General features: G+C 42.7%; 1 protein-coding gene across 7 annotated transcripts in view; it reads right to left on the bottom strand.

The window, feature by feature from the left end:
• Positions 1 to 820: 820 nt before the first annotated feature.
• Positions 821 to 12901, bottom strand: part of ZHX2 (zinc fingers and homeoboxes 2) — a 211492-nt gene continuing 199411 nt past the window's right edge. For 6 of the 7 annotated variants that reach the window (XM_056823146.1, XM_056823144.1, XM_056823145.1 and 3 more), the window contains one exon: positions 1334 to 2339. Coding sequence is in view for 1 of the 7 variants with exons in the window: in XM_056823149.1 (XP_056679127.1) it covers positions 2221 to 2339 (119 nt within the window). In the remaining 6 variants the exon portion in view is untranslated. Of the gene's footprint in view, positions 2340 to 12901 lie in introns of all 7 variants that reach the window. The other variant, XM_056823149.1, reaches the window with a different exon arrangement.

A 12901-nucleotide genomic window follows, 5' to 3' on the forward strand; every position in this document is an offset into this window, starting at 1 on the left:
CCAAATAGCCCAGGTCAGAAAAAAGTGGAGCAGATGAAAGCTTCTGGACTGATTCATGGTGGGATCAGGGCTCTGAGTGGTTGTGGTATTTTCAGTCTGGATGAAATAGGGAGATCTGGACTCAAAAAGAAAACAAGAAGCCCTTCAGCATACCAGTGGACCTTTCCAGTTTTTGCTTGAGGACATCCGATGGTGGGGCGGATGGTGGTGGGGAGGCCTTTATCTCCAGAGGCCATCTATTCCGTTTTGGAATAGATCTACCCATTAGGAAATTGTTTCTTGATGTCTAGGTCAAATTTACCTTCTGTCTTAGAATCAGAACTATGTATTGGTTCCAGGGCAGAAGAGTACTAAGGGTTAGGCAATGGGTTAAGTGACTTGCCCAGGGTCACACAGCTAGAAAGTGTCTGAGGCCACATTTGAGTATCCTGCTGTACTTCTCCTTATAACTTCTATCTATTGCTCCTAGTTCTGATCTCAAGGCTGAACTGAACAAGTCTAATCCTTCTTCCACGTGGCAGTCCATGGAGATACCTGGAGATAGCGATTATTCTCTTCTCCTCAGCAGCCCCCTTCTCTGTAATGAATTCATCAGGTTGGACATTTGCTCAAGAGGCTTAGAGAAATCCCAAAAGTTACAATTCACTGTTCCTGCCTGTAAGAGTTGCTCTGGTCAACATTTAATCCCAATGCAGCCAGCTTGGTTCTGGTCACCTCTGAACTTAGCTAGCCTGGTCCAATGGGGGAGAAAACCCTAAGCTCCCCATCTAAGGGATCCTACCAGTCATAAGAGAATAAAATGAAGAAAAGCAGCAGGGAAAAGGTTATAAAAATGTTTAGTCTTTGTTTTATTGAGTTACAACAAATGAGCAACAAGTTATAAAAGTTGGTTGTATCCACACTCCCTAGACGTTCTGATTTGTGCGGTGTGCTGAAGTAGGGGGTGGGGGTGGGGGGGGGAGTTTGCCAACACAATATTCATATTGCAACATCTACATCAGATATCTTTCATTTTTATTTTTCCATGTTAGGGGCATTTGAAAAAAGTGCACTCAAGGATCTAGAATTGATGAAAAAAAAAGAATAATAATGGTGAAGGCTTAAGCAGAGATCTTGTCAATGATCACACCCACAAAAGGTATTTAAGAAAAAACAAGATCCCAAACAGTTCATCTTGGTACCATCCAAGTGTGATAAGTTCCATCTTAGCAAAAAAAAAAATTAAAATAATAATAAAAGAAGTTCCTAGAAAACACTGGATCTTTTCTTCTAGTTTATCTTGGTATCATCTAGGTATGACGAATTCCATCTAAGGAAAAAAAAAACCCTAAGAAACACTGGAATCTTTCTTCCAGGTCATCTTGGTGCCATCCAGGTATGATGAATTCCATTTCAGAAAAAACAAACAAACCAAGAAACTCTGGAATCCTTCTTTCAGGTCATCTTGATGCCATCCAGGCATGATGAATTCCATCTCAGGAAAAAAAATCCTAAGAAACATTGGAGCCCTTCCTCCTTTTATATAAAAAAGGTGCTTTAAAAGGACAGGTGCATGCCATGCAGCTCTTGGGATGCTTGCTGGGCCAAGAGCGTGGCCGGGGACATACAGTAGTTAGGCAATCAGCCCCCCACTCCCAGCAGTGCAGAAAGCCTTTTGTGGAGAGCTACAGCAGGGAGTCCCATGCAAACAGCTGGGAAAGAAAAGGGGCTAGGACCGGGTTTGAGGCAGCTCTGATTATAAGCCACCTCTGGGATAAACTAAAAGGAGATTTCTCCGCACACCCCATTGGAAAATCTCCTCCAATTCCAAACTAGGTCTAAAAAAATGAAACAAAATAATGAGAATCCCCCCCAAACCCAGATGCAGATATAGTGGTTGCTAATTCTAAAAAAAACAAAAACCAAGGAAAAAAAGGAAGAGAAAGAAAAAAAAGCACACATTACCAGCCTCCCTCCAAAAAACCTTGCAAGTGTATGATCTGTAAAAGTAACTCGAGCCGATTTAAAAAGGTAACAAAATGGCCACGTTGTACAAATCGATTCCAGTATCGCAAGAGATTGGGGGCACGGAAGAGGGGAGTGAGGCAGGGGAAGGGAGGAGCAATCTATTTACAAGGACCCTTTGAAAATGCAGTAGTAGGACTTTGGCACTATGAACAATTCCACCCGATGAGTGCTCCTTGAGAATGGAGGCCATGGAGAGGCAGACGCCAGAGCAGTTCAACTTGGAGTCATCGGTCCTTGGCAATCTTGTCCAAAGGCAGGAAGAGTGAAGTTCTCTGCTCTCTTCAAAGACAGAGCCCCACTAATGATCGGGACAGTAGGTCTGACTGGTTTCCCTGGAGAAGGAAACAAAACAACAGAAAGACAAGGAGAAAGTATCAGCGAGCTGCCCACCATTCACAGGGAAGAGAGTTCTCTCTCTCGTTACTGATTTTTCCAAGCTGAACCCCTTCCATATTCTTCTTGGGGACAGAAAAAAAACAAAATGGGTTTCAAGATTTTTAAAGCAGGAAGGCCGGCCTGCAGCCCTCCCACGAAAGGAAAGAGAGAAAGCTGCCCTTGGGGGAGGACTACAGTCAAGGAGATGGACAAGAAGCAGGCAGACACACACTTGACAATGGAGCTCCACAGATAAGCCCCCACCACTTAGCTATCACGAGGACATGATACCGCTAAGCAGTCCTAAATTAACAATATGCAGCTCTAGGAGTATAGAGATTGGCTGAGAGAAAACCCCCGATCCCTTGCAGCCTGGGCTGAGGAGAGGAGATCAAGAAAGAATTCACGGGTTCCTTAGAGCTGGTACTCTAAGCACGAACCCCTTGAGGATAAGGGATTGAGGAGGAAAGGTCTTTCAGGAAGAGAGAGAGAGAGAGAGGGAGGAAGTTAAAGATGGAGCTTGGCCGGAGGCCAAGTCCCAGGAAAGACAGACCTAGGTGAGAGGTGATGTGGCAAGACAGCTGGCCTTCTGTGGAGCTCCTATTTATTTCCTTTGAGATGCAAATGTGCACAATACATAGGGATGAATGTATTGTGTATTATCATTGGTTAAGGACAAGGTATAGGTGTGGTTTGTCTCAGCCAGGTGAGCACAAAGAAACCTGGGGGATTCTGGGATTAAGGGTCCAAAGGCTTTACTTGCCATGCGCAGGTCTGAGCATGCTCTCTTCTAAGACAATCTTTACAGTCTGTTTCCCTTGTCCCTAGATAGGTGTGGACTGCTACAATTTCCCACAGAATCACGAGTTTGGAAAGGTCCTCGGGGGCCATCTGGACCCACTGGTATTTCCTTCAAGACATTACCAACAAATGGCCATCCAGCTTTCACTTGAAGACTGAGAGAAGAAAAATCCACCAATTCCCAAGACAGTTCATTCCATTTCTGGATGGCGCTAATTGTGAATAATAATGAACAGCCCGCCTGGTGGAATGGTAGATAAGTGCTGGGCTTGGAGTCAGGCGGACTCATCTTCCTGAGTTCACATCCAGCCTCAGAGACTTCCTGGCTAGGTGACCCTGGGCAAGTCACAAAACTCTGTTTGCCTCAGTTTCCTCACCTGCAAAATGAGCTGGAGAAGGAAATGGCAAACTACTCTAAAAATCTTTGCCAAGAAAACCCCAAATGGAGTCACAAAGAGCCAGACATGACTGAAAGGACTGAACTCAACGACAAGGTTGAGAAGGTAGAGCATGGGTGACAGGATTCTGAATGATCTTAGATCAGAATCCTGGATCAATTGCCAAAAGGGATCTTAGAGGTTATCTAATCTAAGACATTCATTTTATAGATGAGGAAAATGAGGTGTGGAGAGGTTAAGTCACTTAATTAAGGGAATTGATAGAATGTGACAGCTGGGGGATGCAGGGCTGAGCTGGAGTTCAAATTCAGCCTCAGACACTTCCTGGCTGTGTGATCCTGGGCAAGTCATTTGACCTCTGTCTCCTTCCGTTCTCCTCAACTGTAAAATGGGCATAATATGAGCATCTACCTCCCAAGGCTGTTGTGAGGATCAAATGAGATGTTTAGAATGCATTTTGCACAGAAGCTGGCACATAGTAGACTCTTAATGCATGTTGTCTGCCTTCCATCTCATAGTGCCATGCACTTATCATTTCATATCATGTTGTAGCTACTTGTGGTGTGGCACACCTCTACTAAAAAGGCCTTTCAAAATCACCTCTAAGCTTTATAATTGCACGCAGTGGCATTTCATGTTTGTAGTATTAGGTTGTATTTCAATTTCAGATCCTTAGTAAGTTGCCCAAAGCAGGGCCCTAAATGTTTACTGCATTAGCTTCAATGGGGAATAATCACTTTTTGTTGGGCAATTTTTAACATGTATTCAATACTGGTTCTTGGCTTCTCTTTTGCCTTCTTCTCTTTTTTAAATGTCTTTTGAGCAAAAGTTTGCTGCTCTTTCTCACTTCCAGCAGAGTAAGAGCAAGTAGCTAAAAGAGGGTTTTAGAATAAGGACCAAGGGAGTTAAGATGATTCACTTCAAGGAGGCCAGGGGTTGGCCAAGATAATAAAAGATGGAAACAGGGCTGGAGGGGCTGCGGGAAGAGAGGCACATCAGTAATACTGAGGGTGAAACTTAAGCCGGTTCAATTTTTCTGAAAAAAAAAAAAGTAGAATTCTGCAGGAAATGTCACTAAATTATTTATATCTCAGCAAGATGGCCTTTTGGATACAGTCCTGGATGTGGAGTCAGGAAGATCTGAGTTCAAATTCCCCCTCAATTCCTTATTAGCACTTTCCTCAGCTGTAAAATAGAGATAATAATAGCATCTATTTTTTAGGGTAGTTGAGATGATCAAAGGAGATAACATAAAGAACTGTCTATCCATCCATCCATCCATCCATCCATCCATCCATCCATCCATCCATCCATCCATCCATCCATCCATCTGTCTTGTCTATATCTCTATACCTACCACTATCCATCTGTCTATCTACCTCTCCATCCATCCATCCATCCATCCATCCATCCCTCCATCCATCCATCTGTCTTGTCTATATCTCTATTCCTACCACTATCCATCTGTCTATCTACCTCTCCATCCATCCATCCATCCATCCATCCATCCACCCATCTGTCTTGTCTATATCTCTATACCTACCACTATCCATCTGTCTATCTCTCCATCTCCATCCATCCATCTGTCTTGTCTATATCTCTATACCTACCACTATCCATCTGTCTATCTCTCCATCTCCATCCATCCATCTGTCTTGTCTATATCTCTATACCTACCACTATCCATCTGTCTATCTCTCCATCTCCATTCACCCATCTGTCTTGTCTATATCTCTATACCTACCACTATCCATCTGTCTATCTCTCCATCTCCATCCATCCATCTGTCTTGTCTATATCTCTATACCTACCACTATCCATCTGTCTATCTCTCCATCTCCATCCATCCATCTGTCTTGTCTATATCTCTATACCTACCACTATCCATCTGTCTATCTCTCCATCTCCATCTATCCATCTGTCTTGTCTATATCTCTATACCTACCACTATCCATCTGTCTATCTACCTCTCCCTCCCTCCATCCATCCATCCATCCATCCATCCATCCATCCATCCATCCATCCAAGAGAGAGCATATATTGCAAGGAGATCAAAGACAGAAAGTCTCATATCTAGCAAACTAGTCATACCTGCATTTTCTATGGTAGTAAAAACAACTGGATATAAAATCTGTGCTTATTTGTTTGGTGAATAGTTGAAAAAAAAACTGTAGGCTAAGAAGATGACAGGTTATTACTGAACCATAAGAAACAACACAGAGAAGGATTTCTGAGAAATATGGGGAACACTCGAATGGCTGGATGTGGAACGAAGGAAACAGAACTCAATAGAAGACACATTATGGTTATAAAAATGAAGAGACACCAAAAATGAGATTCCACTCAATGCCCAGTTTTGGTTACAAAGAATAGAGGATGTAATACATTTCCCTCCAATCTCTGGAGAGATGGGAGACGATGGGTACAGAATGTCGTCCATGCTAACGGATTTGGGGTTGTTTTAGCGAACTTGTTTGCTCTTGTAATAAGGGAAGGCTTTATGGGACTGTGGTATAATTAACAGAAAGCATTCATAGATGAAAACAATAAAGTTGGTTGAAGGAAAATCTAGAGATGGTTAGTTTTTTTTTATTAGATTCTATTTATGGTTTCCTGTATCAAAGGTTAATTGAAAATTATTTGGAAATGTCTCACAAATCAGGCTGGTTATTAGGCTTGGGAAAAATAATTTTACCTCACGTTGTATCAGGAATATTTGCAAAACTGCACAATTGACAGTGTCCCCATAGGGTGCATTATTAGCGGAAGAGGGTCTATGGGGTCCATTATCTAGGTAGGTAAAAATAACCTGTGCTATTTTCTGAAGTTCACAATGCAGCCAAGCGAGCCGAGCATGCTGGGTTCTGGCCTCTGGAGACATTCTCTCCCATTCTGTTTGGCCCCAAAGTGAACCCATTCATTAAGTATCTCTTGTCAGGGAATGGCCAATTCAAAGTGCAACAGTGGAGGAAGAAGGTGTGGCATAATGCCAAGGGCAGTGGATTTAGATTTAGAACATTTGGGATTGGGCCCCCAGGTTCTGGTACCATATACTAGTGGGGGGTGATCTTTGCTCCTCTGGAATGCACAAGGCTTCCTCATTTATAAAATCAGAGGACTGCTTGTACCAGCTATTTATGGAGTTGTTGGAGAAAATAAAAGAGGTAGAGTTTGGGAAAGGTTTCAGTAAAGAAAAAAATTCCTAACAAATTAGTGTTGTTCCAAAGTGGAATAATCTGCTTTGGAAAGTAGTGAATTTTTGTTCAGTTGTTTTTGTTGTGTCTGACTCTTTGTGACACCATTTGGGGTTTTTAGCAGAGATACTGGAGTGGTTTACCATTTCCTTCTCCAGCTCATTTTATAGATGAAGAAACGGAGGCAAACAGGGTAAAGTGACTTGCCCAGGGTCACACATCTAATAAGTGTCTGAGGTCAGATTTGAACTCAGAAAGGCATCTTCTTGACTCCAGGGCCAGTACTCTATACACTGTGCCACCTAACTGCCCCATAATCACATTATGTTCTACTGTATTTTTATTTATTTATTTTTTAATATTTTCCAGTTTCATTTTAAACTGGTTTAATTGGAGTGCTGTGGGGCATATAGGACACCTCTGTTTTGGAGGCTATGCCTAGTTGGGATGGGTTTGGGAATGGGGAAAGGAGGAGAAACCAGAAAATATATAAAATACCCATTTTATAATTGAGAAAACTGAAGCAAACAGAAGTTACACAACTCGCCCAGAGTCACTAGCTAGCAAGCATCTTAGCCAAATTTGATCTCAGGTCTTCCTAATGCCAAGGCCAGGGCTCTATCCACTGGGTCCCTTAGCTGCCTCTAAGGTGGGATGGCCGCTCTCAAAGCCTCACAGACCTAGTGCAGTGGGCTCCTAAGAAGCCACTGCATCTGATCTCTTCATTCTACAGATGAAGAAACTGAGGTCCACGGAGGTTATTTGTGCCCCAGTTTCACACAGGTCCTCGATGACAGGATGGACCACGAAGCCAAGCCCTCTGACTCCAGAATAAACGCTCCTTCCATCAGTATCTTGCAGAGGGGAGTCTGGACCACCCGTGGAAGGGAGGGCATCCCCTTTCTCCAATACACAAACATAGGCGTGGTCTCGCCTCTTTGGGAATCCCCTTCATCTGTGGATCAGAGATGCCCATCTGTCTCTGTAGACTCCTTGAAGGCAGGGGCTGCCTTTCTGCACCCTCAGTACTCGGGCCAGTGCCTGGCACCCAGCTGGTGCTTAATACTGACGACTGATGCTTTGCCCGCTCTCTGCAGCACCAGTCTTTGAGCGAAAAAGCATTCAGGATTCCTAGTGGCATGGAACTTCGGTGGAACATTCACATCTGTGGCTTTTTTTATTCCTTCTTCCTGAACCAGGCACTCCCAATATATTTTCCCCATCCTCAGCTTTTCCAACTTTGCACTAAAGTCACCATGTATCTGGGTCTAAGTTGAGTTTGATTTGGAGGATTTTTATCAAGTTCTTGTTTCCTTGGTGACTGATATTGGGGCACAAGTTGCAATTATTTCATGGTGGTCTTTTTGGGGGGGAGTCAAATGCCTACATTTTGTCCAATAATATTTGATGGCTGAATCGAATGAAATAATGTTGTTTTTTTTGTAGCTTCTGGGTATAGAAAATCTATTCTTTACCTCTCTGAAGCACCTATGAATCAGCTTTCCATTTAGTTAAACATTTCTTATTTGTCCTGGTTTCATTTATAGCCAGAAAGTTAAGCTTCATTTGATTCTGTCCCACCAGCAATATGTCCATTTCTTGCACAAGGATCTCACATTTAGAATACAAAAACATTAAGAATTTATCGATGGTTTAAAAAATGGTGATTCTCAACACCCTTTGCTTATCTCCCAGGGTCACCTCAGAAATGGAGTGAGGGCCACCCAGGAAGAAGGCCAGCTGTTTTGCTCAGCCTCAGGGTGTTGCCATGGTTCCTCTCCAATTCATCATCCCACGGCCTGTCTGCTGATGCCGGGCCTCTCCTCTGTAGCTAGCTCACTTGGTTCTCGGAAAACAGCTCTGAATGGTGAAGGGAGCCATCATGAAAGCCCGTCCAGGGCGGTAGATCTGACACTTCCCTGGAGAGGCCCATACCCTGGAGTCGTTCTATATTATGATGAGGCATCAGACGTTGGAGGGTGACGTCGATTTGGAGAATTTTCATCAAGTTTTTCCCGTTTCCTCAGCGACTGATATTGGGGCATAAGCAGCAATTATTTTCATGGTGGGGTCTTTTTTTCCCCAAATACTTACATTTAGTCCCGTAATATCTGATGATCAAATTCAATGAAGTAATGTTTTTATAGTCTTTGGATATTGAAAGCCTATTCTTTGCGCCTCTGAGCATTCCATTTAGCTGAAATTTCCTTATTTCTCCTGATTTCATTTATCACAAGGTTAAAGCTTGAAATGATTAATTCCGAGGCTGGACTGGACCATAGCAAACTCCCAAGATGCTAATAAATTCCAAAACTATGAAATGAAGCTAAGTTTCTAGAGGGGGGGCAGGTCATGGCTTCTTCACTGCTAGGCTGAAGAATATAAATGTTTCTCAGGTTTAATGCTGGTATATACATGCAAAAAATCATTTAAGGACAGAGGGCTCAGCCTAGGACCTGGGACCTTGGTTTTTTTTTTTTTAAGATTATATTTCAATATAAGTGGTTTTCTTTGTAATTTCATTTTAGTCCTTTAAAAATCTTATTCGGAGAAAAGGCCTCAGGAAGACTACCAAAGGGGTTCATGATATGAAAAAAAGGTTAAAATTCTTATATGAAAGGTGTTTTGTTTTTTTTTTTAAAACAAAAAACCAAAAAAAAAAACACCTTTACATTATGCTCTCTTAGAATCAATATTGAGTATTAGTTCCAAGGCAGAAGAGTGGTAAGGGCTAGGCAATGGGGATGAAGTGACTCACCCAGGGTCACACATCTGGGAAGTGTCTGAGGTCAGATTTGAAGCCAGGACCTCCCATCGCTAGGTCTGACTCTCCATTCACTGAGTCACCTAGTTGTTACGTAAAGGTTTTTTTTTTTCCCCCCCAAGATCAGATTATATAATGGGATTCACATTCAGGCAGGTGCAGATTGAACTAGAGCAGCAGTACTTAAACTTTTTTGTGTCCTGGCCCCCTTTAGGGGTCTGGAGAAAGCTAACGTAATTTTTTTCCTGGTTGATGTTTTCAAATGAATACAATAAAACACAAAAATGATTAAAAAGGAAAGGAATGACTTTGAAATACAGTCATCAAATGGGAGAGAGGAGGGAAGAAGGGAAGGAGACAATGTGGACTGCATAACTTTGAAAAACACTTGTGGAAATTTATCAAAATAAAAAAATCCAAATTGTTTAAAAAAGAAAAAAATATAGTCATCAAAATAGTAAAGACCACAAAACAAGTTCAAGGACCTCAGACTGAGAATCCCTATTTTACTCTGATGACCCTGAAGGCCCCTTCTGGTTCTGACGCTGGGTGTAGAATTCTATTTTGGTCCATGTTGGTAAAATATCAGGGAACAGAAGCCCACCAGAAATCCAAGTGAATCTGAAGTCTTTCCAAGCAAAAGCCAGCTTGAAAACGCTGTCTCTGCAAACTGCCCGGAAAGGTCCCAGCATGCGCCTTCCGGGACCCTCTGTGCGCCCCCGTTGCCCTCTGCCAGGCGAGTACGTGTGGAGGTTCTCGGCCTCTTCGTACACGCACCGAAGCAAACACTAGCCTCCCCGCCTGCAAGTTAGTGTGAAAAAAGCTGAAAAGGGCTCTCTGTTTACCCGATCAGAAGGTCAGAAAGGAGGCAGGGGAGAAACTATGTCTGGAATGGAACTTTTTTTTTTTTGCTTTGGCAAAAAATCACAGATGATGTTTGTGGGTAATTCAGTGCACTAACAGCTACGCCTCTGTGTCTCAGCATTTGGGCTGTGATTCTTCTGGGAGCTTTCTGAAGGGAGCAGCAATGAATGAGGCAGGAGCTATAGGATGGGGGAAGGTGAATAAAGGGGTTGGAAGAACTGCAGCAATGGCAGCCAGGAGCTCGCAAGGAGCCCGCCACTTCCAAATGCCAATAAAGAGGAGGACATTTATTCTCCTATCAGAAGGCCAGGCCCATGAGGAAATGGATGGATGGAGGGCAGAGGCCCCCAGGAAAAGATTAAATTTTCCTTATCTGAGAGCAGCAGCTTCCATTTTTATATGTGAATTTTGTGTGTCTTTCTATTATTTTATTTTATTTTCACTGCAACCCATTTGAGGAGAAAGCATAAATATTACCTAATACTTATATTATTATATTGCATATTAATATAATATAAATATTTATAATGTATAAATTTATAACCTAAACAAGATAAAATAAAAATTATTTACCAATTACCTATTATTACCTATAAATTACTTAAAATTATTATTACTTCATTTTTATAGATGAGCAAACTAAGGCATATAGAACTTAAATAAATTACCCAAGGCTACATAGCTACTAACTACAGTATGGGATTCAGTTTTAAAATGAATATCATTGTTGGCAATATGTAATGACACGTTTTAAAAAATGATACAGAATAAAATATTTGATTAATAATAATTATATATGACCATTACATATTTATATAAGCCATTATTATGTTTTAAGTGCTTTATGATTATGACTACATTTGATTCTCCCATCAATCCTGGAAAGTAGGTGCTATTATTATCCCCATTCTATAGATTAAGAAACTGAGGAAAACGGGTTAAGTGACTTACTTACTCAGGATCACACAGCTTGTAAATATCTGGGGCCAACTTTGAATTGAGGTCTTACAGGGGGAGCTATCAGAGGACGGGCCTGCCTCTGTAACACTGACTGCATCATCTATGGCTGGTCTGTTCTCTATGTTCTACTCCCCCCCCCCCCCCCATCCAGGTCATCCACTGCAAGGCTACTTCCCCTCCAGACTGTTCTTTATACTATCCTGGCCTCCAAGAGTCTACAGATTACACAGTGAGATCCATTCTCCTTTAGTAAATGGCTTAGGGGAAATGGAATTAAATTAGTAGCACTTGTCTCTAAATTGGAGGCACTAAAATGTGAAGTATAAAAAGCAAAGGAAAATAGGCTCACCCCCAAATAAAAACCAAACCCAAACTCTTATACAAGTCAGATTCCCCCCCGCCCCCCAACATCTCAACTAGCATCCCCGTGCTGCTCGAAAGGACCCTGCTGGGCAGCTTAAAAGGCCCCTAGTAGAATTCGGGCACTTGAGAATGGCGCAGGGCCGCCAGGAAAAGGGTTCTCAAAGTCCTCGGTAACTGCTTCACTTGTATCTGAAGTCAGACACCGGCAGGAAGAAGAGAGCCCGGAAAGCAGAATGCAGTCTCCAAGCCCACTTTCTTACCGGAGCGGCCAGGAAGAATTTTCAGGGAGAAGCAGACCCAACGAGGTGGCTCAGGGCTGAGGGAGAGAGGAGGCACCCGTTTGGTGAGTGCCAACAAAACGAGGGCATGGAAGGTCACGTTTCTCCGGAATCTCTGCATCCATCCTGGGCCCAAACTTCCATGCTTCCCACAAATCTTTTTTTGAAGGAAAAACGTCACACATTTCTTTCAACGTCGCCCTGGTTTTAACTTGGTCTGGGCGAATCTCTATGAATAAATGCTTCACGGGCTTAAAGCTGTTGAAAACTTGGAATTACATAGTCTCAGAGCTGGAAAATGACCTCGGACATCGTCTTCTCGCAGAGAAGGAAAGCGTCCAGGAGAAGTTCTGTGACTCAACCGCGGAGGGTCAGCGAGCATCTCCTGATTTCCCGAGCACTGATCTATCTCCCATCACTGTCTGTCTCGATGCCAATCTCTAGAATAACCCCTGTCCTCCTTATCTGAAAGGATTACTTGGAGGATCAAAAGAGCACTTTTAAGATGAAAGGCTTTACAGTGCAGGAGAAAGAGAAGCAGACGTATGAGGCAAGAAGATCTGAACTCAAGAGGGGGGACTTTTTGGAAATCACCGAGTCCAACCTCACTAGAAATTCCTTTCATAAGGAATTTGCAATGTTTTGAATGGGAATTCCTTTTACATCCCCAAGACAGTACTGTCATCTATCCATCTGAACTGAGGACATCCTGAGAGTCTTGATTTTGCTCCTGGAGAGATCTGATGGTTAGCGTCCCTCCTTTCATTAGGGGCAGCGCGATGGGTTTGGAGTCCGAAGGCTCATCTTCCTGAGTTCAAATCAGGTGCTAGACACCAGCTGTGAGGAGCTGGGCAACTCACTTAACCCTGCTTGCCTCAGCTTCCACAGATATACAAT

This window comes from Monodelphis domestica, chromosome 3 (genome assembly GCF_027887165.1).
Source record: "Monodelphis domestica isolate mMonDom1 chromosome 3, mMonDom1.pri, whole genome shotgun sequence".
NCBI classification, from domain to species: Eukaryota; Metazoa; Chordata; class Mammalia; order Didelphimorphia; family Didelphidae; genus Monodelphis; species Monodelphis domestica.